Below are 27,742 nucleotides of genomic sequence, written 5' to 3' on the forward strand. Positions count from 1 at the left end.
GGCGCGCGCCGCCCCGCGCCGCTCCCCGGGCGGCACGCGGGGGGGTGCGTGGGGCGGGCGCGTCCCGCGCGCATGCGCACAGCGCCCCCTCCCCGCCGCCCCTGGCGGGGCCGGGTCCTACTGCGCATGCGCACAGCGGCGGTAATGGCCGCCGCCGCGGCGGGGCTTGCGCTGCTCTGCGGCTCCCGCCTCCGGCCCCGCCGCCTCCCGGAGCTCCTCCTGCGGCCCCGGCTGCCCTCCGCCGCACCCCCGCTCTCCCCCCGCGGGGCTCTTTGTGTGTGTGGGGTGTGTCCCCCGCCCCACTCCGTGTGCGGCCTCCCCCGCGGCCCGCCGCCCCCTCACGTCGCCGCCCCAGGCGGCCGTACGGCCCTGAGGTGCCGCCTGTGCTGGCCGCGATGGCAGTGACCTCGGTGAGAGAACACGTCGCGTATTTTAACAGGACTGTGACGCCTTTCGGGCAACGTTGGCTTTCAGCCCCCCTCCCCTTGGCAGCTTTCTGCGGCGTGGGACGCCCGCTCCCCCGGCGTGCCCGGCCACTCGGACCCGCGGGGAGTTTGCCTTCCTGTTGATCCCGGCCTCCTCCCTCCGTGCCGCGGGTCTTCCCCGAGAGGCAGCCTGCTGCGAGGGCGCGGAGAGCTTCCCAAGCCATCTTGGCCATAACCGGGGGGGCTGATAAAAATGTAGAGAATACCGTGCCTTCTGTAGCGTGCCCCAACCTTTTTAAACTCTTACATTGTAATTATGATGTACCCCAAGACCTTGCTGCTAATAAGGATGAAAAAGGGCAGCACTGATTTGGGTGATAGAAAGGCCATCCCTCGCTCCCTTAGCAGCTCACGCAAGGGCACCTCGCCCGTGGTCTTCCACACTGTTCACCCTCCTCTTCGTCCCAGCTTGGCATGTGGTGGAGTCCCCATCCCTGGAAGTGGTCAAAAAACAGGCAGACGTGGCACTTTGGGCCATGGTTTAGTGGGCATGGGGGTGTTGGGTTGATGGCTGGACTGATGTCTTAGAGATCCTTTCCAACCTTAATGCTTCCTAGTTTTTACTTTCATTATAAATAATCCAGCCACCAAGCCAGGAAACATGAAATTCCTACTCTACCTTTAATTGGTTTAGTGGTGGACTTGGTAGTGTTAGGTTAATGGTTGGACTGGATGATTTTAAAGGTCTTTTCCAACCTAAATGATTCTATGATTCTATGATCTCTCCCTCCCAGCTTCGGGGCACTTTCTCGTGCTCCCACAGAGGGTTTTCTGTGCAAATCTGCACATCGTGTGGGTAAGAGACGCCAGCTCCGTGCCTCAGCCTGTCTCTGAGCAGAGGATTTCCAACCTCTGCCAACCCCTGGGGCTGCAAAGCCGCTGCGGAGGGATGGGTGAGCTCTAGCAATAGGTACCAGGCTGCTTTATTTTGGAACGCAAACCCCATGTACCCCTTTTAGCCCCCGAGCAGCTGGTGTGGGAAAACCAGCCGTCAAGTCCGCGTGTGACCTGGGGCTGCTTCTTGTGCACTCATTTAGGAGGTGGCACCTGCAGCAGATTTTTTTTTTTCTTTCCTGGTTTATAGTGGATCAAAAAAGAGTTTGCTTTACAAAAAGCAGCTTGGCTTTGTGAAGGGAAATTCAAATGTATAGAAACATTTGGTGGGGAGCGCACGGCACTGGAACCTGTGGGCGCCCTTGGCTGAACATGTATTATTAGTAGCTGGGATTTTTTTTTTTTTTTTTTTCAGTGGGAAGCACGTCAGCATGGAAATGCTAGCTTTTTTTGGTGGAAAAGGCCCCGATTTTTGAAACTAAAGGATCCCTGTGCATGGGGGGTTGCGTGACTCGACCCCTGTGCGTGGGGTAGTGTGTGTGTGTGTCCCGGGTCCCCGTGCGGGGGGTGAACGTGTCCCGGGTCGCCGTGGTCCCCGTGCGGGGGGTGAATGTGTCCCGGGTCCCGGTGCAGGGGGGTGAATGTGTCCCGGTGCACCGGGAGTGTTGCGCACCCCGCCGCCCCGTGGCTCCCCGCAGCCCGGTCCTCCGGGCCGGCAGGCGGCGCCCTCGTTCGGCCCCCGCAGTGCTCGGCGCGGCCCCTCCTGGCGGAAGCGGAAGCGGCCCGGCGGGGCGGCTTGGCAGCGTCGCCGCCGCGGAGCGCCGTGAGTAGCGGGGTGGGTGAGGACCCTCGTGGGGCCCGGGGTTCCCGGGGGAGGGGTTCTGCCGGGAGCGGAGCCGCCGCCTCCTCCGTCCTGGGGGGAGCTGCTGGCCCCCCGTGGGGTGGGAGGAGGAGGAGGAGGAGGAGGAGGGGGCGGCTTGTCCCGGGGCGGCCTGGCTTTCCGCCCCCCGCCAGGCCTCCCGCTGCTCCCGGCGGCGGAGGGCCCCTCCTGGGCTCTGTCCGCTCCCTCCGACCTCGGCGGCAAGGGCAGGCCCGTGGCCGTTCACCCCGTCAGGCCCCACCTGCCCCTGCGCGTACGAGAGCTCCCATGGTGTTGCCGTGCTGGAGGGTCCCCTGAGCTGGTGTGAAGGATGCGGCGGTCTCTCTTTGTTGGCTGCAGGAAGGTGGAAATAAAACGCTTCACGTGGCAGAAAGTGGCTGCAGTAGAGATCCCGCAGTGATCTCCCGGGAGGCAGATCCTCGCCTTACCCCGGGCTAACATCGCCTTGCTGGGCAGCAGCGCTCGCTCTTGTTTGCCCATTAAAGTCTGCCACTCTTCGTTTCCTCTCTCTTTTCTTGGGAGAGGAGTGTGAGAAGTAGATCGGGTTAGGACATACCAGCATCTGGGTGTAGGTGGGGAAAGGAGATTTTTCTTGGTTGATATTCTGCAAATTAGATGAGAGTTTTGTGATTCAGGATCGAACTCTTGTCATCAGTTTCTAACGCAGAGCCGAGCAGTGTTCTGTGTACGTGTTTGGACTCTCCTTCCAGTTTTACAGGGCTGTTTAACTTGCGCCATATTTTTGTGTTGTAAATAGCTCAGACGAAAGAGCTGTGTTTGTTGTGTTCGTCTTGTCCAAGGTGGGACCAAACTTTTAATCCAGACTTGCCCTGCTTTGCTTTTAGCAGTTTGTGTTAAAATGGCTTTGGTCCAAGGTGTAGGTTTTCTCTTTTTCGCTCACCTGTGACAGATATCCCAGCTGCTGTGGGGAGCTGCAGGAGAGCCAGCCCATCCAGGAGCTTTGCCTCGGGCCGCTGTGCTGCCCAAGCCCATGCCTTGAGATTCAGTGGCTCTTTAGTGCCTGTTTGCCTCATGGGAATGCTTTATTTAGTCTGTATTAATGTTTTTTTTAGGCTCAGGCCACCAAGCTCTGCCCTAGCGGCGTGCAGAACAGTTGTGCAGCCTTTCCATTCTATATATAGAAACAACCTCTCCTTTTGAGCGTTGGCAATCCTTACACCTTGGTCTCTCCAGTAATGAACTATGTGGTGGGAGTTTATAGCTTGGATCCTTTTGGAGCTGCCCTCAGATCTGGGATTTACAGTGGAAGGGCTCGGTTTCCTCTTGCCAGACATCTGGGCTGTTTATTCCAGCTCAGATCTGCTTTGTAAAGCACAGCTGACTGCAGGAAGCGATATCTACTAAATTAACAACCTGTTCGGGAGGATAAGACTTATGCTGCAGATAAATCTATTTGGAAACTGCTTTTTTTGCTGTCCCCCCTTTATTCTGATATTACCTCACACTTCTGGAAGAGTCTTATTCATGCAGTACTTGTAATTATATCCCTGAGATAATACAGTAGTGATGATCGTTGTCAGACCCTTCTGAGCTTTGTTTGAAAGGAGGAGCAAACCAACCCAAGAAATTATAGGAGAAAAATGGGAATAAGAGCCTGCAGTTGCCTAGGCCCATTGTGTATGGCCTGATGGTTCCAAATCAACTACTAAGGTTGTTTCTTCTAAGCAGTTGGTTGTCCCAGATCTTGCTGCAGTCCTAATCATCCCCTGTTCTGGTATCAGCGTAGCGAGGTGGTATTTCTGCAGTTCACGGGGAGGAAGAAGCAGGTAGGAGCTCAACGGGGAAGAATTTATCCACTTTGTGAACTGAAATGAGTAGTTGGCATGTGGTGCGGTGGCAAAGGCAAACAACAATAAATCTGTGCTGCTCTATGAAGTTCTTAGTCCCATACTGAAAGGCTGAGCGATGGCAGCCTGTTTTGCAAAGCAGAAATCTCTTTCCTAGTCCTCTCCACTCTGCTGTGGGTTTTTTCCCCACATGAAATGGTGGTTTTCTTATGGTGCTTTTGTTGTGGTGTGGTTTTGGGCTGCTGGAAGGCAGTGCTGAACCTCTGCTACTTTGTTCTTCCAGAAACATGCAACATGGCAGCAGCCATGGAAACTGAACAGCCGGGCCTTGAAATCTTTGAAACTGCTGGCCGTGAGGAGGAGGTCCAGAGAGAGGAACAGCCAAAACTGGAACCTTTCTATGTAGAGAGACATTCCTGGAGCCAGCTTCGGAAACTGCTCACAGATACGCGGAAGTATCATGGGTACATGATGGCAAAAGCCCCTCACGACTTCACGTTTGTGAAGAAAAATGATCCTGAAGGACCTCATTCTGATAGGATCTACTATCTGGGTAAGCTTGATGCGACAGCCTGCCTCTTGACTAAACAGTCACTGCAGAGGCTGTTCGGGTTTGACTGTACTTGAGAGTTCGATGTTTCTAGCAGTTAAATACAGCAGAATGTATTTCAGGACAGATTGGCTGGTCAAATGTCATGATCGTGATTATAATGTCGCATTAACGCTTGCAGTGTCATTTCCCACAGAATTGGTGTGGTTGGAGGTGACCCATTAGGCCTTTTGGAGCTGGAAAAGAACTGTGATGTGTCCCCTGGGGCATATTCCCTAGCTGGGAGGATGGGTTAAGTCTGTTCAGTCTGGGTTAAGTCTGTTCAGTCCGTTTTCTCACTCCAAGTACGATATCCCCTCTTCAAAAGCTGTGCCCGTTTGATCTCCTTTCTCTTAATTACAACTAGTGGGTAGAACCTTTTTCTCCTTCAAAGTTTCCTTCCAAAACAGAGATTATAAATGGAATTGTGAAAGTCCTTTGTGCCTCAGCTACTGATGGAGTAGGTTTTCCAGGGATTCTGGAGGGAATAAATAGCAGTGTAGGGTGGGGGCAGCTTAAAGAGTAAATGTTTTTCTCAATGATTTTGGTCTTGATAATGAAGAACTTAATGTAATGTATTGCTCTTGCCTCAGAGCCTCACTTCTGCATTGTTTTACTAATTAGTGTTCACCTGATATACCTGCATTTCTAAATTGCAGCTGTGCTTGAAGTGATTTGGCACTGTAAATGATACTGTGAGCAACCTTCTGGGTGGCTTTTTGGAGCATGCCTCATGCTAGAGGAATGCTTTTGTCAAAAGCTGCACTAGCTGAACGCAAGTCCTTGAAAAACTGGGTTAAGGGGAGAAACAACGGCCAGAGCAAAGGCCTAGGAGCCGGAACCATGTTCTAGCCCCATTGCTTGCTGCTCAGGCTAGTTGCTTAAGTTCTGATTTGTGATTCACAGAGTCTTTGCATGTGCTGTGCAGTGACATAGTCAGAAAGCTGCCGATACGTCTCTTTCTCCTTCTCAGAGGATGGGGCTCATAATCCTTGAATGATGCTGAGTTCAAGCATGTTGAGGGTGGATTAAGGCTGACCCCAGCGGAGATGAGCTCTGGTTTCCTATGTGCCATTTGCTGAGCTATAGGTCACACTTGGCCTTTCCCGGGGCACCTCTGGCTCCCTCTGGGCTGATCCCCGTGTGCCTTGGCAGGAGCTTTACAGAAATCTGAATAGCGCTGAGGGAGAGGAGCAGGAAAGGGACATTCAAACCTTCCTAAAAAGACATTATCTTTGAAACACAAGCTGCTGTATTCCAGGCAGGGGAATTAGCAGAAAGGCCCTCCTTGATTTTAAAAGCTTATAAAATAAAAGGGCCCCCAGCCTTCAGGAAGACACAGATATGGTTCAGGCAGCATGGGGTAAGCCTGGGTGTATTCTCTTGTTCTCTGCCTGCTCCATGACTTGCATTTCTGTGAAGCAGGGAATTCCCAGAGCGAGGCTGCAGTGCAGAGACTGTCAGTACTTTCTCTGGTAGGAAGGGCCTGTGAAACTGTTCCTCGGTATCCTTTGAGAGCGTTTGCATTATTAACAGAAAGCTAATACACGTGTGGTGTTGTTTTTTCTTTTTCTTCTCACTTTCACAATAGCAATGTCTGGGGAGAACAGGGAGAACACACTTTTCTACTCTGAAATTCCCAAAACCATAAACAAAGCTGCTGTCCTGCTGCTTTCCTGGAAGCCTCTTTTGGATCTTTTTCCGGTGGGTCCTGATTTCTTTCTCGCTTCTTGGTGGCGTAGCAAGTACACAGGCTTTGGGGTTGCACCTATAAGCCATCGTTAAAATTTGGAGTTTATTGTCTGAAACATGTTAAGATTCCCCTTGTATTGGCTAACCCTGCAGCCATGTCAAAAACAAGCACAGCTTTCTCACCGGTGTTTGGAGTTACAGCCTTTGTGCGTCATAAATAAAACCTGTGCGCGCTGGATGATTCCTCCTTTGCCGGCAGAGATTGCAAGTGCTGATTTGCATCAAATTCTCTGCTGTGAGATCCTGGGGATTGCTGAAGGAGCCTGTAGTCTCCAATAATCACTGTCTTGCAGGGGGAAGTGAAGAGTCCCCCTGAGGATCACTCAGTCAGTGGCTCCGTGACTCATGCTGGAGCAGAGGATCCCTTTCCCACTCACTGGGATGTGTGCCCCCTTTTCACCTCTGTGCATAGCGAGCCCGCATCAGTCCCACCCCATGCACCATGGCGGGTCGGAGGAGGTGGGACAAACCCCCTGTGGAATTAGGTGTGTTTTTTCCCATGTTATTTCCTGAGGCTGTCAGCCAGACATAAAATTCATGCTGTGCTCTCCTCCCACCAGACCAGTCACTGTGTATCTTTGCGAAAGTTAGTGAAGACTCTCCTGCTCGTTCTAGAAATAACAGACCTTCAGTCTGATCCTTCTTATACAAGTGTATATTGGAAATAACGCTTGCTACGGGCGAAGTGGCTATCAGGTTTACGGTTGTGTAGGATCCGATCACGGCCCGCACCTACAAGTGCTGATGGCAGAGGCACAAGCAGGAGCGGGCTTCTAGCCGCCAGCAGGATTCTGGAGGAGGAGGGTGTCTGCACAGCCATCTGCTCCTGGAAGCTTGGCATGCAGAGACGCTCTGACAGTATAGTAAGACACGCAGAGCAGAGATGTTGATTGTGCTTCTCTGCCCGTATTCAGGCCATTCTGGACTATGGGATGTACTCCCGTGAAGAGGAGTTGTTGCGGGAGAGGAAGCGAATTGGCACCGTTGGGATTGCCTCTTACGATTACCACCGAGAAAGCGGCACCTTTCTGTTTCAGGCTGGGAGTGGAATTTATCACGTAAAAGATGGAGGCCCTCATGGATTCACTGTGAGTTTACTCACCTCCCCTGTTTTCTGCAGTACTGCTTTCCTCTGGCTAGAAGCTCCTTTGGCTTGGGGCGAAAGTAGAGCGTGATCATCAGTGATGCTGTATTAGCATGGCAAGTAGCCTTGACAGCCCTTGAAATGCAGAGAAGTCCTCTGTAGGGATGCATTTCTGTGGTGGTAGAAACTCAGATGGAGAATTACAAGAAATGGTAGAAACCATGGCAGCAAAGCAGGACACCAGATTTTGTTGATGTTTCATAAGTAGCAATGCCAATAAAAAGCAACACAAAGGCTGTGGTGCTCCGTGCTCTTTCGTGTAGTCAGAAGTCACATCAGAGGCAGCTTTTGTTCCCAAGCTGTGGTTTAGAGGTCACTGTTCAGCAGTCAGCACTGTGTGTGTTACCAGGTTTGGCTGTATAACTTGCAGAACAAGCAGCCTTTACTCTGCTGGTGCTGAAGCTGGACTTCAAAGCTGAAATAATTTCTTATTATAACAAATGCCCGATGTCTGTCTAACCCTGTTGTTAGGAGGAATTTACTGTACCCTGAGTTGACTTTGGAGAACAAGATTGTATGTTCTGCCAGCCCCTTTTTAGGGTGCTGTTTTTAAAAGTGTGCCAGGCTTCTCTAGGCAAGCTGCCTTCTGATTTGTGGCTAATCCTCAGCACTGGTGAAAGAGGCCCTGGTGGGATCTGTGCAACCGTGGTAGAAGCACAACTTTCCCTATAAAATATCTGCATGGTATATTCATGTGTTTAAAATTGATAGATTCCTCTGTTGTAAACCTGTGTATTTGAAGTCAGCGTCCACTCTACTGTGGTCTTAGAGACCTTCTGATAATCCAGTTTAGTTTCTGTAAGTGTCCATGTGTTACCGTTATTTACTGTGCCTTTTTTTTTTTTTTCTTTCAAACAGCAACAGCCTTTAAGACCCATTCTGGTAGAGACCAGTTGTCCAAACATCCGGATGGATCCCAAGCTTTGTCCAGCTGATCCAAATTGGATTGCATTTATCCATAGCAATGACATCTGGATATCTAATATAGAAACCAGAGAAGAAAGGAGGCTAACATTTGTGCACAATGGTAATGCATCCTGAATTAAAATCTCTGCACCTCCTCTGCATTTGTTCCTGCTAGACTGAATTAAGCAATGGCACTAGGGGTTCTTCTGAAATCCGGGGGAATGGACACTGTTTGTTCCACCTTGTTTGTCACATTCTACGTGTTTCTTCTAGTGCAAATATTGTGGGATGATTCTTTTCCCTGCACTGTGGAATCTGGCAGAGCGAGTTATTTGTTGAATACATATGGAAGGGCTCTTCTCCTGAAACGCAGCACATTCCATTTTACTGGAACAGCCTTTTTTGTGTGGAGGAGCTGTGGGTGGAACAGAGCTGGAGGAAAGTTTCTGTCAGTGAAATCAGGCTGCAGGCCTTTTAGAAACAGTATAGACAGTTTCTGAATAGCACTGTGGCTTCTGCTGGCCCCTCATACTCAGCAACTTAGGTCCTCGCTTCTTACTCTCTCCAACTCTATTTTAGACATGTATCCTGAAGGAAGGAAAATGGGAAATTGTGGATAAAACACTTTTTAAAGATCTGTTGCGTTTTATATATGAATCATACTTTGTACTTAAACCATGTCATTTAAATTTTAGTTAAATTAAAATTTCTGACACTTTATAATAATGCTTTAGCTTATTTAAGTGTTATATATTAAAATATTATGTAAGTACATTAAAAATAAACTGTAGCAATGACTCCTTCTCAGATGATTATTATTTATGGAGCGCTGCTAAGTTACCTCCAGGGTAACAGGAAAAATATTGAAGCCCTATGGATATGTCATCATGTTGAGATGTTATGTAAGTCTGTTACTTCTGGTTTGTACAGTGAATGAAATACTGATGCTTTCATTTTTCTGAATGTTGATGTTTTCAGTTTCAGTGGTTCAGAAGGCTTGGTTTGGTTTTTGTTGGTTTTTTTTTTTTCCTGTGATTTTCTTAAAAGTTGTGGTTCCAATTCACTGAGCTCAGGTAGCGAGAACATTTTCTTTCTTTGACTAGTACACAGAAAATTGGGAGACTAATTGGGTTAGGAGTAAGCAGGGAGGATGGCTTTCCTTTCCTAAAAGAAGCTGCCATGTCAGAGAGGATTAGATCCTCCCTAAATAAATCAACAGAGCAGGGTGAAAGCAGAAAACAAATCTGCTGAGAAGTCAGATTTATTATCTTGTAATTGTTCCTGGGGGGTGAACTTGGGCCATGGTTGGGATAATGCAGAACTGATTTGATTCTGCAGTACATCATGAACTAATTCTTTTGTGTCTGTTTTTTTTAGAACTGGCCAATGTTGAGGAAGATCCAAAATCTGCTGGTGTGGCTACTTTCGTGCTGCAGGAGGAGTTTGACAGATACACTGGCTACTGGTGGAGCCCAAAGGCACAGCCAGGTAAGTGTGGTGGATCCAGTGTGTCTGACAGACACAAGTAGTCTTGCTGTGCTGTCCAGTGCAGAGTTATTTTTTTCTGTTACTTGTCTTCATGCAAGACAGGAACCTTATACTCGTAGCTCCCTTTGAACTATCTGCAGCGGTGGGCGTGTTACAGTGGCCTTGTGAGCACATGTTACTGGGGGAAGAGACTTTCCTTCTCAGAACAGTGGTAAGAGTTTTAAGAGTCTCAGAGTGTTTTGCTTAATGAAACATGAATCACAGACTCTGTTGGATTTTTATTCATCTTTCCAACCTGCTTGTGCTCCTGAGAGAATATTGATGCCTGCAATAACTGATAATGAGAGCTGTTCTGACCAGGGAATGCTAATTCATTTACAGCACTGAATGGGGGTAAAGTTCTTCGAATTCTTTATGAAGAGAATGATGAGTCAGAGGTGGAAATTATTCATGTCACATCGCCCATGCTGGAGACAAGAAGAACAGATTCCTTCCGGTACCCCAAAACTGGTGAGACCCTGACACTTTACGTCTCTGTTTCTGGGAGACACATATTTTATTCCATGTGCCTGACAGCAGTGACTCTCCTAGCCTAGAGCAGGGGGTCGTTGGAGAGGCGTTGAGTAGTCTTTGAATTGGTGTCCAGGTGCTGGAAATGTGTTGGGGAAACTGCTGCTGTGGAGGTTAGATTAGTCACTGGTGACTGTGCTGATATTCCAGCTATGTGGTTACTAAGAGCTCTGAGTCTGGGTGTCTCAGGAGTTGGCGGAAACCCTATCCGATCGTCACTATTTTGGAGCTGCTGTCTCAGATCCTGGCAGATCTGAGTTGTTAGGAGTCGATTCTCATTACAGCCCTGTGTCCCCGAGGGAGTAGCTGCAGAATTATGGCCTTTTGATTTTTTTGGAGAGGGTTTCTGTTTAGCTGCTGGCAGTGCCCTGGTAGTTCAAGTTCTGAAGGACTCTGGTCTCCATGATTGCTCTTGGACTTTGAACAACAAACTCGCCGTGCTTACAGCCTACCAGGAAAAGCCCCTGTTGTCATATTTTCAAAGAGTAAATGATCTGGAGGCTTCTGCAGTAAAGGGCTGAGGGCAGGCTTGAAGCATATTAAGTGGAATGCCATTGGAAGCAGGGAAGCGGGGCTTACACAGACCTGCTGGGGGCTGATTCACTGACATGTGTCAGGTGTATGAGGTAAATTTGAACAATCTGACCCTTGTTCTTCTGACATTTCCCTGCTGTTAGAGCAGGGCATATTGCTCACATATAACAGTGGTGCACCCGCTTTCCTCACTCCTGAAATCTTCATTTTTTGGAGAAATATCGTCTGTTCGTCTGACCTTCCCAAGCTGCAGAATTCATTCAGATCTTGCAGATTCCCTGATCCGCTGGGAAAAGTTTTCTGCTAGTGATCTTGATATACTACTTGTTTTAAGGAGGAAGAAAGGCTCACTGTTAGCCTGGGAAGAGAGAGAAGACTCCCTGTGTTTTTTCGGTGCTTGTGTACACCCAGATTTCTGAGGGTATTTTGTCATAGCTTTGTTCGATGCTGAGTTTCAGCAGTTTAGGAAAATGAGCCAACCAAAGTCCAAATCCCTTTAAAAAAAAAAACCAAAACCAAAACACTAGGTTTTAATCTCTGGGCCTTAATTTCCAGTCTAAGCTGGAGGGGCAATAGCCCTTTTCTGTGGGTTGTTATGAGGGCAAAGCTTGAGGTAGTGGAGAAAATTCTTCCCAGGGAGAACATAAGTACTTAAATAGGCCAGCACTGTGGCCCAAGGCAAGTCGTTTTGCCTCAGTGCATCAGTTTTTGTGTATAAACCAGTTTGATCAAGTGGGAGTACTTCACAGCAGCCTTGAGAATATCCAGAGTACGTGGAATTTGCTACACATAGCTTCTTGTGGATCAGCTGTCAGCAGCTTTATTCTTCCTAGTCCCTCTTCTCTTGCTGTGGAGCAGGCCCCAGCATTTAGCACTGCAATGCTGTACAGCCGGATGAGTTGCTGCTTTGTGCAGGCTTTTTGTAAAGAGTTAACTTTAGATTTTCAGTGTTCAATACAAATATGTAGCTTCATTATCTTAACTGCACTAGTCATGGCAGTAGGTTTTTAAGTGCTTAATTTTCACCGTTTAATTTTCACAGGTGCTTTTTAGCACTGGATCACTTTCTGTGTACCACCTTGAGAATAACAGCCAAACAGCAAAGCAAAGCTTGCTTTGCTGTCCTGATTGCTCCTGAGCATTTACTTCCAACTAGTACGTGCATCCTTTGACTGTGGGAGAGAAGACCGACTGTGACAGTAGCATGGCTCTTGGTCAGAACTGTTTGCAGGATTACATTCACTGAATCTGCCTCATGTTTGCAGTTTCTTTTTTCCCCGCCTGGTTCTGTGCTCTCTCTCACACATGCAAGTCGGCTATTTGATCAAAGAGCATTTGCCTTTTCCAGTTCTGTATGAATAACACCACAGTAATCCACAGTTCAAGTCTGCCCTCTTGGAAGCAAACAATTGGTGCCTGACTACTAACATCTGTTTTTATAGGTACAGCAAATCCAAAGGTCACTTTCAAGATATGTGAAGTGACAATCAGTGCGGAAGACAGAGTAAGTTCTATGTTCTGCTTGTTTTCCAAATAAATATGATTTCTGTGATTCTTTTTTGGTAAAATTCATTTTCCAGTTCAGTAGAAATAAACTTTCTTTGGTGTGATAGCTTAATGGCTTCTCTGGAGGCAGTGCACTTGGCTCATTCCTATGCAGATACTTGGTGTCTGTGTGTGCAGCAGTATTTCTCCAGGCTGTGCTTTCCTTCCCTACCGCTGGTTTATGAACTCAGCTGCAGAGCAGAATATTTTAGGTGTGGATGGTTAGACCTTCTTATGTGACAGATCTCTTGATTGGCTGCAGATATTGGGAAAATTTGATGGCAAAGAGAATAAATCACCTTACAAAAGCATGAACATATGGAAAGAGATGAACTTTGCTTTCACCCTGGGATTTTTTAACAGATGCAGAAATTTCCATAGCCCAGTCCAAGACCTTTGGACAGTTGGGAAATTAATCTTACTAAACAGATACAGTAGTAGCCATATACTATTGGGATTCTCTCTACTCTTGAGCTACTTCAGCCATCGACAGCCACTTGCTGGGATAGCAATGCTGATGTCAGCCAGCAAAGGCAGGGAAAGCCATCAGGACCCTTCGGGTACCACTGTGACTTGTTCCCAGTCCCAGCAGGGACAGACTGCAGATCTGTGTATCGTGAATTAGAACCACATTGATAACTGGATGTCATGCAGGATGTTCAACATCTACCAATGAAAACACCTTACAAAATAGCTCGGTACAAATCCCCTCCCCTTTACATGGGGAAACTGAGTGTCCAAATGACTTGTCCAAGATGAGCGATGGATTTATGAGCAGCATCCAGGTTTCTCAAGTCCCAGCCCTGGCTGTGCTGGTAGTGTGCAGCTCTCCTGCTATGCTGGTGTCTGGCTACAGGCGGGGTTGAATCCCCTGTGTTGCAAAGGCTGAACAATCTAAATTGCATGAGCTGCACGGAAGAAGTCTTCTGTGTCCAGACTCTCGTCGTGCATGAAAACTGGTTGTGGGGGTTCATCTCAGTGTCACTGAATTGCTGCTTTGTCAACAGATTGCAGATGTTGTGGATAAAGAGCTAGTTCAGCCGTTCGAGATCCTCTTTGAAGGAGTAGAGTACATTGCTAGAGCTGGGTGGACGCCAGAAGGAAAATAGTGCGTATGTTAATCCTGTCTCTGCTTAGAGGGTTTGGGGCAATGCAGTTAGAAGCAGAATGTAGTGGTCTCTGTCTTCTTCAAGCTTAAGCCTGCTTTCATTTTTACGTTGCTACGAATTTGTTTGTGCAAAGGGGACGATTTTTCCAAAAACCAAAACAGAGTCCTCCTTGTCTCTTTCTCTGGTACCTGGCCCTACTGCTTTGGTATTGGGCACTCACAGCCTTTGATGTATGTGTCCTCTCAGCATCCCTGTGAGAGAGAGTGCAGTGCTATTATCCCCATTTTACAGATGGGGAACTGAAGCCCAGAGAGGCTAAGTGACTTGCCATGGTCACACAGGAAGTCTGTGGCTGAGGAGAGAAATGAGCCCAGGTCCCCCAGGCCCTAGGCTAGCGCCCTAACCACTGGACCATCCTTGCTGACCAGACTTACTGATCAGAAAACCTGCTGTAAGTGCTACTTACATTTGCATGTCATTTTTAACCCTGTAGATCATGTAGTACAGTGTTTCTAACTGACCAGAAGCTTCTCCAGAATTGCACTTCTCCAGTTCTTGAATCTAAAGATGGCTTTCACCTTTTTAATTTACTCCCCGTGCCCCCTGCCAAATGTGGAAAAAATGCAGGGGTACATTTGCTCCGTTATCTTGCTTTTTGCGGGACTATTGTTAGAGCTACATGTAAAGTCATCAGAAGTATGGCAGGGTCTGCTGCCAGGCCATTTAGGTGCCAGTATTGTTCTCTGCGAGGTATAGATTTTAAACGTTAGTGTTTTCACAAGTGTCCTGAAATTTCAGTTGAAATTTTTCTGCTTCATTATTCGCTCTGATTTTTCTCTTCTCTTTCTCCCCTAAAGCACAATTCAAATCTGGGAGAATAGAATTAATTAAACTTTTGAACCGGCAGTGCTTAGGCAGTATTGAAATGAAGTGAAATAAGTTCTTGTGTTGTGGAAGAGATTTGTTTATGTGGGTACAATTTTACATGTGGCTTTGTGCTTAATCTGAAATTGAACATTCTTGACTCCCTCAAAATGCCTAGTGCTAATGAGTGTCTGTCGAGGTTTTCAGACCTGTCTAATACTCATGGTCGCATGTTATTTTCTCTAATATCTTGTCTCCTCAACAGCATCTGGTCCATCTTACTGGATCGCTCCCAAACTCGACTTCAGATAGTCTTGATCCCTCCTGCATTATTCATCCCCACAGAAGATGATGCAATGGAAAGACAGAAACTTATCGATGCTGTACCGGATTCTGTTACACCTTTCATTATTTATGAAGAAACAACAGACATCTGGATAAATGTAAGAATTTGAATTTCAGCCTTCTCTGACAGTTTGTTGTTCAAGACCCTATTTGTAGCATTTGAACAACATTGGTCTTGCTGTGCTGCCTAGGAGAATGTTCCCATTGTGCAAGTTCTGTGCATATTCTGTGCTTTCTGCTGTGAAAAACAGTATGTAGAGCAGAGGGATTTGGGATGTGAGAGCAGAGCTGCTTTGCTTGAGACCGCGCAGCAGTCAGACATAGCTAGGAGCAGAGCCCAGGGCTCTGGTGTTCCAGGGCAGCCCCTTGTCCGCAGTGTTACCCACTGACACCCTCCGCTTCTTGGTGCCAGTTGTTCACCAACAGCAGTGCCAGCAGATGAAGTATTCTTCAGTCAACAAAGACGTGTCTAGATGATGTTGGGTGAACAAGTCCCGAGAGTCTGCTAACAGTCACTAAAACCCCTCCTTAACTACGTACGGTCTGGTGAAATAGATTTATGTGTAATGTTCTCGGAGGTGGGCCCTAAGGCCTGTGCTGTCAGACCGGACATCGGTGTGCTAGGCTAATGCTGTAAGAACGAGTGCTGTTCGCACTTCTGCAGATAAAGATCGATGTCCCTAAAACGACATCCCGTTGGAGGTGTGCCAGGGTGCAGGAAGGCCTGGGAACATCAATCACTGAGAGGTAGTTGGATCTTTCAGCAGAGAGCATTTGCACAAAGCCTTCCAGTGAATGATCTCTATACAGCAAGTGCTCTCTAGGTTACCATGTTTTCTCCTTAGTAATAGTGTGCGTGGTTTCAGGATGGTGCAGTGAGTTGTCCGTTCTCTGTGAATTTTACTGGCTGGAGTGGGTTTTGACTGGCAGCTCATACTGTACAGATGAATGCTCCCGAGTCCCTCAAAAGATTGTCCCTTGAAGCAAGAGTTGTCATCTTCATCAGTGGGAAGATGGTAGCAGCTCATCTTTTGTTAAATAACCCTTCACTTGTGGGCTTCTAGACAGCACTGGACAGAGGAGGCCACTGAACTCTGGCTTCTCTGGATGGCTCTTATATGCTGTCTGCAGAGCTGGACCCACCTCTGTATCCAAGCTAGAAAGGCAGGTGCAGAAAAACTTAATTAGTTTGCTGGCCAGAAATTAGAGTTCAGCGAGCAGAAAGCCTGGAACTGTGCAGCATATGTGGCCACTGTCTGCAGACACCCCCTGGCTCATAAGCATAACTGCTTCTCCCAGTAAGGGACAGGCTGCGTCCTGCTAGTGTGAACTTGTCTGTGTTGACCAGTGAGAGGAACTTATTATGTGTGACTTAAGTGCCCAAGTCCTACTGATAACGACAATCCACTGCTCTGTCTCTGCAGATCCACGATATCTTCTATGTTTTCCCTCAAACCCATGAAGATGAGATAGAGTTCATTTTTGCCTCTGAGTGTAAAACAGGATTCCGGCACCTATACAAAGTCATCTCGGTTTTGAAGGAGAGCAAGTATAAACGGTCATGTGGAGGCCTCCCTGCTCCAAGTGAGTGAAATTATTCTTTTGCTTTAATTGGGCTTTTGCTGCTGACTAGTGAGGAAATAAAAGTCCTTCTAGGTGGCGGGAATTATTGTCTTATTGGAAACTCCTGCTGTTGTCCAGGAAAGCACTTCACTGTACAGTCATTCCTCTTGAAATTGTATACTGAATCTGTATTCAGCATGCCTTAGTTTTAACCGTGGTTCTTCCTCATGGACTAGAGGGAAAAGTTTCAAAAAATCAGATGGGAAACAAGCTCCCTGTGATACTGTGAAATGCACTCAGGTGGCTTTTCCTTGTCAATGTTGGGACTGTTTGTGCACTGAATTTGCCAGAGGTTAATCATCCTAGCAGTAATATGGCTACCTCTGGTGTGCAGGGTCCAGTGTATCTAATAGATGCACATTGGGTTCAGGACTTGATTTTGCAAGGAAAACCAACATAGTCCCTGTCAGCCTTTACAAGCAGATTGGTCGCAGAGAGGCTGACAAAGAGCACGGTTCGAACACCCTGTAAAAAGGTCCGTAGAGGGCCTCGCTGTCTGAGCGGGCCCACATGTTAGTCCCTTTAAAATGAACTTGTGTGCTTGGCAGCAAAACCTGTGATATGACAACTATTCAGAGAATTCCTCTCTACTCTTAAAAACAATCACGGTATTGCTGTAGACAGAGATGTTAGTAGGAGAAAAGCAGTGGCAGCTGTTGCAAATGGAAATGCAGGAAGAGTCATTTCAAGCAGAAAAAATTTTAAGGACCATGTGCTTCTGAGCTGCAGTCAAAGTTTGGTCTTGCTCAGATGCATGATATAGGTGTGTGCAAAGCTCCTGGAGTGGTTTTTCCACAGTTTACAGTTTCATGCTACGATACTTAATTTACTTGGTGTGTGCTGAAGGCACTTACTGAGCTCTGCATGCACAAAAAATACACCTGATTTTACTAGAGGTCCTAGTTTCGTGCAACTGTTGTTTGTTTTTTTTTTTCCAGATGGCATTATATCCTGCGTTGATTAGATTTCTCTGAATGCACCTAACTTATTTTTCTTGCTAAATCTCCCTTATTCTGAGAGAAATGAGACCATCTTACAAAAGCAGAGGTGTTCCCCAACCTGTTGCAAAATTCCCCATTTTTTTGACACCCAAGATTCCTTTTGCACACCCATTTTTCAGTACCTCTATTTCTGTGCAAGTGACAAAATACGTTTAAAAAAAAAAAAAAAAAAGGGCAAGCAAGCTGTCCAAGCCTCAGGTTGAATCCTGTGAATCCTTTAACGTGTATTTCACAGAATGTTAAATAGTAACTAGCCCTAACATTTGTCTGGGGAGCTGGTAGAGGTGTGGGTCTTCTGCAAAGGCAGGTTGCTCTTGGGTTTAGTCTAGTAAAAAAACTTGGAAGGAAGAAGTATTATTGTGACCATGTGTTTTGTAAAATGTAAAATCTCTGTGTGGATGTTGGTTATTTGCAGGTGACTTCAAGTGCCCCATCAAAGAGGAGATAGCGATTACCAGTGGAGAATGGGAAGTGCTCGGCAGACACGGATCCAACGTAAGTCTGTGCTTTTGCTGCCTGGATATCCTGCAGGCAGCACCACTGCAGGGAGATGGTCTCTGGGGCCTCGCAAATCAGTACGTGTCGCATTAGTGAGGCTCTTCTCCCTGAGAAGAGTGGACCTTGCCATTCCCTGGTATTGAGTTTGAGCATATGTATCATGTGGGTTTTTTTGGTCTACAGCATGCTTTCATCCTTCTCTGCCTCTGATATGCTGTTCTGGACCAGAGGTTGTGATTTTGGCATTGTGGGAAAGCAACACAGGCAATATTAGTCAGCTTTCTTTTCCTGCATCTTCCTGTGTGGATCCTTGTCAGGAAGGAGTTTTCCCCACTAAGTTCAAGGCTTAAAGAGGAGGAGACGGGAGCAAAAATACCGTGAGGCAGCAGCGAGGAAATTCCACATGTTCCATGAGCAGCAAGGTGTCATGATGGTGTCCAGCTGCTGTTCTGGAATCAAGAGATACTTGTTGGAGGGATCAGCATAAATCTATTAGCCCTGTCTCTTTTTAGTCAGAATACAGCATTTATGTTCCATGTAGCCTGTGAGCTTGCACAGGGAGGGAGGGAATGCTCCCCAAACTGCTGCTGCTCTTGCTCTGAGCTGTATTAATTCATTGATCATTTGAATCGAATAGCAGTTTAAGGAGGGAGGTTTGACTGATTTGGACTTTGTAAAGGTCTTTGAAATCCTTCCTAAATGGTAATTAGAAATGGGGTTAGGGAGTGAGGTGTGCAAGTTGACCTGCATTTGAATCTGTTCTGCTGACTGCTCAAAAAGAAGGGACAACTGAGGAATATTTAATATAGCAGTGGTTTACAGTCAGTCAGGGTTTACTGCCTTGATTTTTTCTGGGGGGGTTTATATCATACGTGATTTGGGAAAGGGTCTGAAGAGTGGGAAGATGACAAAGAATGGGGGACAGAGTTATTTGAGGGACAGGATGCCATCCAGAGGGACCTGGACAAGCTGGAGAAGTGGGCCCTTGTGAACCTCATGAGGTTCACAAAGTGCAAGGTCGTGCACCTGGGTTGGGGTAACCCCCAATATCAATACAGGCTGGGGGATGAAGGGATTGAGAGCAGCTCTGCGGAGAAGGACTTGGGGGTACTGGTGGATGAAAAGCTGGACATGAGCCGGCAATGTGCGCTCGCAGCCCAGAAAGCCAACCGTGTCCTGGGCTGCATCCCCAGCAGCGTGGCCAGCAGGTCAAGGGAGGGGATTCTGCCCCTCTGCTCTGCTCTGGTGAGACCCCACCTGGAGCCCTGCGTCCAGCTCTGGAGCCCTCAGCACAAGAAGGACATGGAGCTGTTGGAGCGGGTCCAGAGGAGGCCACAGAAATGGTCCGAGGGCTGGAGCCCCTCTGCTATGAGGCCAGGCTGAGGGAGCTGGGGGTGTTCAGCCTGGAGAGGAGAAGGCTGCGGGGAGACCTGAGTGCTGCCTTTCAGTACTGAAAGGGGGCCAGTAGGAAAGATGGGGACAAACTTTTTAGCAGAGCCTGTTGCGATAGGATAAGGGGTGATGGTTTTAAACTAAGGGAGGGTAGATTTAGACTGGATATAAGGAAGAATTCTTTATAATGTGAAGCACTGGCACAGGTTGCCCAGAGAGGCAGTGGAGGCCCCATCCCTGGAAACATTCCAGGTCAGGTTGGACGGGGCTCTGAGCAACCTGATCTGGTTAAAGCTGTCCCTGCTCCCTGCAGGGGGTTGGGCTGGGTGGCCTTTAAGGTCCCTTCCAATCCAAAGTGTTCCATGGTTCTATTTAGCATAGCAAACAATAGGGGAGACTGGGAAGAGTAAAGGACCTGCGTGAGAGAGCTGACCAATAAGGTATGAAGTGCAAATCATAACCGACAGAGTTGTGGACAGTAAGAACAGTCATTTGGCTTATTCCTTGCAGATTGTTGGGTGGTAACTCAGCTTTATGGAAGTGGGGCGGGGGGGTGACTTGGAGGCAGTAGAACTGGGTATTGTTTTGGCAAGAAAGAATGTTGAGGGACGTGTTGTTTTGGTTTTGACAGATCTATGTTGATGAAGCCAAAAAACTGGTGTACTTTCAAGGCACAAAAGACTCACCTTTGGAGCATCACTTGTACGTTGTTAACTACGAGAATCCTGGAGAAGTAAAGCGGCTGACGGAACGCGGTTACTCTCACGCCTGCTGTGTCAGCCAGGTACCTGTTTGCCTGTGAGGCCCTGTACAGGCAGGGCTGGCTGGGTGTGCTGTGGCTTATCGCCAGTCTTGTGCTTCATCAAGCAGCAGACAAGGTTTTATTTGAATGTAACAAAAGTAGGTTTTACACTGTGTTGTGTGCTCCTGTCCGTTGTACAGTGAGTGCGTAAACACACCCTGGAAACCAGATTTGACCTCCCAGTTCAGTTGCTCTTCAGCTCACCTCAGGCAAAAGGAGCCAGGATGAATTGTTTGAAACTGTTTGAGCCTGGCTCTTTTCGCCTGGAGTAGGCTATAGAGCAATCGCCAGGGAGATGAGCCTGTGGCAGTGTTGGGTGGGGTTCCAGGCATCTGGGGCAGTAGCCCGTTCATCTGGGAATGCTTTACCCAGAAGAGGATGTGTGACAAGGTCCTCATGCTGCAGTTGGTTTTTGCAGGTGTATTTTTGGCTTTGGAGTGTTAATATCTGAGTGTTGCTAAAGACCGTAGCTTCTCAGAGTTTATCTGCTGTTATCAAAAGAGCCCAGACTTCTGGTTTAATTTGGTCCATAAATATCTTCTGAAAGATCTAAATGCAGAAAAAAGTGATCACTTTTGCTTGTGCCTCAGCACTAAGGAGTTCAAGACAATGTTCTTTTTCACCCTAGGATTGTGATATGTTCATCAGCAAGTACAGTAATCAGAAGAACCCGCACTGTGTGTCACTTTACCGGCTGACAGGACCTGAAGATGATGCAGCTCATAGGACAAAGGAATTCTGGGCTACCATTTTAGATTCAGCAGGTAACGGCATGGATAAGGAACTGGAAAAGAGCAACCAGGATCATAGAATGAAAGCTATCCCAGAATATCCTCTCTTGAGGTTTGCTGTTGTGGGTGACTGGACTTGTCTCTGAAACTCATGCTTGTGTGAGGAGTTCCTGGAAGTCCTTGAGTGCCGTTTTCAGCTCAGCAACAAATAGGTGTACACTGCCCATGAAGGAATTTAGAGTGGAAATCACTAAGTTTCTGCTGCCAGAGCCAGTAGAAACTGTAGAAAGCCAGGTTTAGCATTGGGGAGGGGTTTAAGTGCAGTCGTTTACTCTGTGCTATATGGCTGCTAATGAGCATATATAATGCTTCTGGGCCTCTGTGGAGAGGCATACACTCCTTAAATGCTGCTTCCTACTCGTGTCTTTGTGAGACAGCTCTTGGGCTTTTATTTTTCCATTTTGTTTCTGTTCCTGTTCATCTCTCCTTCCCCAAGGCATACTCTATATCCTATGCTTTCTGTGTATTGATGCAGTGAGCCCTAAGTGGGGTTAGGAAGGGATGGAATACCTGTAATGGCTGTGTCAGGGGAGAAGAGTTACTATTGTTCAGAGGAGAGCAGGGATGTGAATGTGATAGGACTGAGAAAGCTCCCCTAGAGCAGGGGCATTCCCAGTCTCTGCGTGTTCCCAGCCACATCCACTGGAAAATGTGGGAGAGCTCCACTGGGATTGCAGGGAGATTGGTGATGGGGCAGATCTGGAGCAGAGATGCGTTACTCATCTGTTCCCTGTTAACCCAGACTCTGTTTCCTTCTCTGGCAGGCCCTCTTCCCGATTACATTCCCCCAGAAGTGTTCTCCTTTGAGAGCTCCACGGGGTTTACGCTCTACGGGATGATGTACAAACCTCACAATCTGCAGCCTGGAAAGAAGTACCCCACTGTGCTCTTCATCTACGGAGGGCCTCAGGTGAGTGTGGCATGTTGGTGAGCAGTGGGGCAGGCTGGCCTGGGTCACTCCACTGCTCTCCAGTATGACCAGTTCCTGCTCTGTGCTGAGGACAGTGTGCAGCCTTTTGCCTGTTTGGTGACTAGCTGCTTGGCCGAAGGTGCTGTAAGCGGTCGCGATTTCCACGTCATAGATCGAGGCACTGCCGCTTGTCTGAGAACAGGTATGGAGTAGCAGAGCCGGAGCTGAGAGAAAGGGGGGTGCAGATAGTCCCTGTTCTATTTCCCCCTCCTCTGTAGGGGCTCATGTTCTTTGTTCCCACTTCCCCTGTGTGTATGTGAGGGGAGCTCTCTGTTAGCACTGACCATTGCCAGTGTGTGCGCAGGAGAGCGTGCTTCCCCATCCTCCTTTTCCCACTGTCGAGTAGGAGAAGGTGAGCCCCTTACCCCTGTTTTGGTTCCCCCAACTTTGCTGTGCCCTGCTATGGTCCAAGGCAGCTGGAGTGAGACTTGGTGAAGGGAAAGGTTTTCTCCTGGAAAAGAACGGAGAGAGTGGAGAGCAGAGCTGCAGGGCTCGGGGTTGGGTTGTGCTGTCAGCAGTTGCCCATCTTGCTCTATGCCCTTAGGAGCTGCAGTGGAGCTCAGTTCAGCTCTTCATATCCGTGACACGGAACCGCTTGTTACTGGGGGAAGAGAGTTTGTTTCATAGCAGACCACAAGCAGGGAGAAGGAATCCTGCAGCAGAGAGTAGGGATCTCAAAAACTTTACATTATAAAAATGTATAAAACATTTAAAGGAAGGTAAATACAAACACAGTCTGAAATTGGATTAAGAGGTGACCTCTGGATTCCATTACTTATGTGGTTGTGTCACTGCCCTTCTTCTATTCCAGGTACAGCTAGTGAACAATCGGTTTAAAGGAATCAAGTATTTCCGTTTGAACACTTTGGCCTCTTTAGGCTACGTCGTCGTTGTCATTGACAACAGGGGATCCTGCCACCGAGGGCTGAAGTTTGAAGGAGCCTTTAAATACAAAATGGTAAGTGGAGCTCTGAGTCTGGCTCTTCGTTTTCAGCCAGAGGCACGTTTGAGTCTTGGTGTTATCTGAGCTGAAGCGCTGACTTGGCACAGATGCCCAGCATTGCCTGTGTGACGCTGCCTAGGTTTGGAGAGGGGAACTGTGTTTAGTTGAGCAGTGTGGATTTGAGGCAGGAAAGACGCTCAATGTGGGTAAGATACTATGTCAGGGTTTGAGGTTGCGAGTCAACTCCAGCTTGGCAGGCGTAACACAAGGTGGTTCATAACAGAGTCTCTGACTCCCACCAGATATGCTTTGCTGCTTCATGAAGCAGGATAGTTTCATTCACAGCATGGGTTACTATTTTGGGCAGTTCCTGTGTCAGGCTGGAGAGGGTGAGTGTGTTTGGCTGTGTGTACAGGCAGGCAGGGCCTTGCAGCGTAGCTCTCCGTGTCTTGGGAATGGCATTTTCATGCACAGAGCTAGAATGCAGCCTTCCTTTTGTCACAGCAAAAAGCAAAAACATTGAAAAATCTTACTCGTCCCCAAGCAAGGAGACAAATGAAGGAAATGGTAGTTAAGAGGGGGGGTTAGCAAGTATTTATTGTCTTATGGGGGAAAGGGGTCATCTTTCAGTAACGTGCCTAGCACAGTGGCGTGTGGTTGGGTGCTGCACAAACAGAAGCAACAAAGGTCTGAAAGTGGTTACCTTTGGAAATGCTGAGAATGTAATGTTTGTCTGGAAGTAACAAAACTTACCTTTTTCTCTCCCCTCCCAGGGACAAATAGAAATTGATGACCAGGTGGAAGGGCTGCAGTATTTAGCATCGCAGTATGACTTCATTGATTTGGATCGTGTTGGCATTCATGGCTGGTCCTACGGAGGCTACCTCTCTCTTATGGCTTTAATGCAGAGGTCAGATATCTTCAGGGTATGTTCATACATTGAGTACTTATTCTGGTGATGCAGACAGAATTTTTCCCTTAATCGTGTAACCTCCCATGGGTGTTCACAGCATGAAGACTTCTGAGCTTGCTCTAGACAAGTGAGGACACAGTGCTCTGGCTGTTTTCTTCAAGACTCTTCTATTTGGGTGACTTCAGAGAAGTTGGTTCTCTAGCAAACATTTCTTCTGTGGTATTTCTAATTAGGCTTCCAGGCTTTGGTTATGTTTTTTGATATTTCACAGACAACAGATCTGAAAATCTATTCACTCATTAAGGCTAGTGCCTGCTAACAAGCCACAGTACTTTTTAAACCCAGCAATCAGTGGGTACTGCCAGAGCAGTTAGAAGTTATTGTGTGACCTTGGGTTGTCTCTTCAGTTCTCTCCACTTCTGTTTCTGTGTGAAGCACGGGGATGAGATGCTCTTCCTCCATGTGCCTGTTGTCACTGTTAGGCTCTGAGAGGTGTCTGGGACTGGTATTCACACTGAGTCTGTACTGGTACAGCTATGGGACTCAGCTTTTCAGAGACAGCGATACCAGTCCAGCCCCAATAATTAATACTAACAGAGATGCCTCAAATCAGAAAAATGCATTTGTGCGATTAAGTGCTGCGCTTCCCAACCTCCCTGCACAAATTTCCAGCTTTTCCTCCCCAGGAGAGCGTGGTGGTCTTATTTGAGTGTAACCACCCCAAAGAGCGTGGTGTGACTGCACCATCACTGCGCTTGCTTCCCCTGGCTCCAAATGAACCAGACATAATCCTGACCTGATGTGAAGGTGTGGTGTTGTCCATGAGGCTTCCCGCATTAATGCGAGCAGGGTGCTTTTGGGCAGAACATGTTTGCCATCCCAGAAGCCTGGTGTGTAAGAGGAGTGGGGGGGTGTTCAGGTAGGCCAATTTTACTGGAATATTTGGGAGTCTGTTCTTGTAAGCTGCGGTGAGGAGGAACAACCGTTCACCCCATTCAGCTGAGCACAGAAGGATATTCCCTCCCTGGAACTGTGTAAGAGAGCTTTAAGCTGTTGGACTGTTGAGCTTGCAATAACTGAACTGTGCTGGTATAGCTATACCAATCTCAGGTCACCTATGCTGAAGGTATCTTATATAGTCTCAGCTGTCGCCCGCTTTGTGTCAGCGGAGCTATTTGTGCTGTGACCCAACTAAGGGAGATGATCCTGCTGAAAAATGACACCACCTTCTTTTCCTCCTCCCCTCTTTCCTGCCCTGAAAGAATAGTTTATTTGCAGACTGATCTATTCTCAGATCACATTGCCCCTGCTGCTTCGAAGCAGTGTGTCCTGAAGCAGCCAGGAGGGCAACCAGGGGATGGGGAGCGGTAATGAAAAGAGGTTCTTGTGATTACGTGACTTTAGACCACTACAGTAAATGGCCAGACTGCTGTCGGGCAAGTCTCAGGTAGAGATGTAAGAGCTGGATAGTGCTCTTGGGATGCGTTTTGATCTTTGTGGCTGCTCTTGCTTTGTCTAAGTCCAACCTGAATATTTCTGGGGGGGTTAATAATTACTTCTCTCAAGTGCTTAAGGATTGTTAGATTTTTACTTTTAAAAACACCTGCCTTGCAAAGGGGTTTTTGGTGGTGTTTTTTTCTTGTTGGTTGTCTTTTCACAAGCCTCTCTGCAAGCTGGTGGTAGCTATGCAAGGTAGTTTGCTGAGTTCTAGGGAGCTATCGATCCCAGTTTCTGTTAGACATTCAAATGAACAAAGGTTTTGCAACCCGAAAGCAGAGCACTCTGCGTTTTGGACAACATCCACTTCCCTCAGCAGGCCTTGCAGGTGATATGTTTAGTGTCGCTTCTGATTTATGCCGAAAACAAGGAAGATCCTACAGACATGTAGGTCATAGCTGAACTGTGCCAGTATGTATGAACCGTGGGAGGGAGAGCGAGGATTGCTTCTCTTCTTCCACTGCAGGCTGTGGATTGTAAACTTACCGGTGTGTTTCGGGCAATTACAGTTGCACTGGGATGGAGACGCGGGAGGGAGGGACACCTGCAGACCAGGGGCTCAGGTGTTGTCATTCCCCTCCCGATGCTGAGAGCCCTGTTGAATTTGCAGGTCGCCATTGCCGGAGCACCCGTCACGCTGTGGATTTTCTATGACACTGGTTACACAGAGCGTTACATGGGCCACCCAGATCACAACGAGCAGGGGTATTACCTAGGTTCGGTGGCCATGCAAGCTGAGAAGTTTCCTTCTGAGTAAGTTTGGTTGTGGTTCTTGCATTCTACTTTTCCTACCAGCAAAGCTCAAGCCCTGTGGACACATTTTTATCTCCCTCTTCTTGGCAATTGAATCCTGGAATCACAAATGCTAGTATTAAATAATAATGATAAAAAAAAAAAAGACCAAAACCCAACACTAATAAGCTTAATAGACTGGAATGAACATTTGCATAATTACAGGCCATTCCATGTAATCCCTTTTATCCTAGCTGTAATTAAAGACTATCTTTTATGTCTAAAAAAATGACAAACATATCTTCAATTATATGATTAGCACTTTAGAGCCACATTAAGCTAGACAAAAATTAGTTGATCAGAATGCTTTCTGCATGCTCTAAGGTTGTATCAGCACAGTGTTGTCTGCAGAGCAGGCTGAGACCATGGGCTTTCTTGTCGAAGAGCTGAAAATCAGCAGGGATTCTTGAGCAAGTCTTAAGCCGTTGTAATGTCCAAGCTAGAAAATACTTCTGAGAATAAAGAAGGTACACAGCTGAAAGGTCTGACCATGATGTGCGTATGCGGGAAGAACATTTAGAGGAGGAAATAGTAAGTTTGGGAGACACGTCTGTCTAGAGCAATTTACAATAGTGAAATTGCTGTCTTCAATGCAAACAATTTTTTCTGTTGAGTGTTCTTGAAGGGATGTTTGTGGACTGTGAAATGACTGTCAGGTTCTGGGAAGCCGTCTAGAAATGTTTGTCTCTTGCTTTTCTCAGACCAAACCGTTTGCTGCTGCTACATGGATTCTTGGATGAGAATGTTCACTTTGCACACACAAGTATTTTGCTCAGCTTTTTAGTGAGAGCTGGGAAACCGTATGACTTACAGGTAAGGCCAGAACCAGGATGTAAAGGTAATGTGTCTGTCTTTGAGGAGTCCAAAATCAGAACTTGTAACGTGGCTGTGCTGGGCAGCTTGGAATTGTAGGATGAAACTGTAGTATTTGAGCCTAACATTTTTTTAAAAGGAAGATTTTATGAATAAACAAAAAAAAAAATTAGGCAAATGAGCAGTTAAGAGCAGTTAAGGCTGCTCCCAAGGAGATCTGCAGTCTGGAGGCAGTCCAGCAGTGTTTGTGCAGCGTGGAGCGGGGCTCTGCATTTAATGAAACCTTGCTGGTTCTGTGCGGATGTAGCCCAGGTATCCCCCACCGTGCTGCAGCACCGGGAGCATGCTGATTTATGTGATGGCTCTGGACAGGCTCTGCCTCTCTGCTCAGCCAGGCTGATCACCTCCGCACAGCACTAGCTGGATTAGAGGGTGCAGCGGGTTGTCTCTGGGTTCAGGCAACGGAGGATGTGGTGTATTAGCTCAGTGCGGAGTTAACGCAGAGAGATTACATGAACATTTTGAATGTGGCTCTGGGGACCGGTTTAACTGTTGGTGCCCGCAACTTTTGTGGATGCTTATGACTTTATTTTATATTTTAGATCTACCCTCAGGAGAGACACAGTATAAGGGTACCCGAGTCGGGAGAGCACTATGAACTCCATCTACTGTACTACTTGCAAGAGAATCTGGGCTCTCATATTGCTGCCCTGAAGGCAATGTGACTGACCTCTGCAGAATTCTGCTCCACTGGCTGCTTTACCGAACGAGGAGATGTAGGAAACTAGAGAAAATAGGATGGAACGTTGCATTTTGGTGCCTGCCACATGTACACGCGTGTACACACACACACA

The 27,742-nt window shown here is 47.5% G+C and overlaps 1 protein-coding gene across 1 annotated transcript; it reads left to right on the forward strand.

Annotated features, from left to right (window-relative positions):
• Positions 1–2,117: 2,117 nt before the first annotated feature.
• DPP8 (dipeptidyl peptidase 8) lies at positions 2,118–27,742 on the forward strand. Its single transcript, XM_075713537.1, has 20 exons — positions 2,118–2,142; positions 4,291–4,560; positions 6,188–6,300; positions 7,263–7,436; positions 8,351–8,519; positions 9,776–9,886; positions 10,268–10,396; positions 12,433–12,494; positions 13,543–13,643; positions 14,774–14,951; positions 16,278–16,437; positions 17,893–17,972; positions 19,999–20,151; positions 20,798–20,933; positions 21,725–21,870; positions 22,742–22,888; positions 23,647–23,799; positions 25,894–26,036; positions 26,777–26,888; positions 27,491–27,742. Exons 2-20 carry the CDS (start codon positions 4,302–4,304, stop codon positions 27,611–27,613), a joined length of 2,649 nt encoding a protein of 882 aa, XP_075569652.1. The 5' UTR covers positions 2,118–2,142; positions 4,291–4,301; the 3' UTR covers positions 27,614–27,742.

This window comes from Pelecanus crispus, chromosome 7, assembly GCF_030463565.1.
Source record: "Pelecanus crispus isolate bPelCri1 chromosome 7, bPelCri1.pri, whole genome shotgun sequence".
Taxonomy (NCBI): Eukaryota; Metazoa; Chordata; class Aves; order Pelecaniformes; family Pelecanidae; genus Pelecanus; species Pelecanus crispus.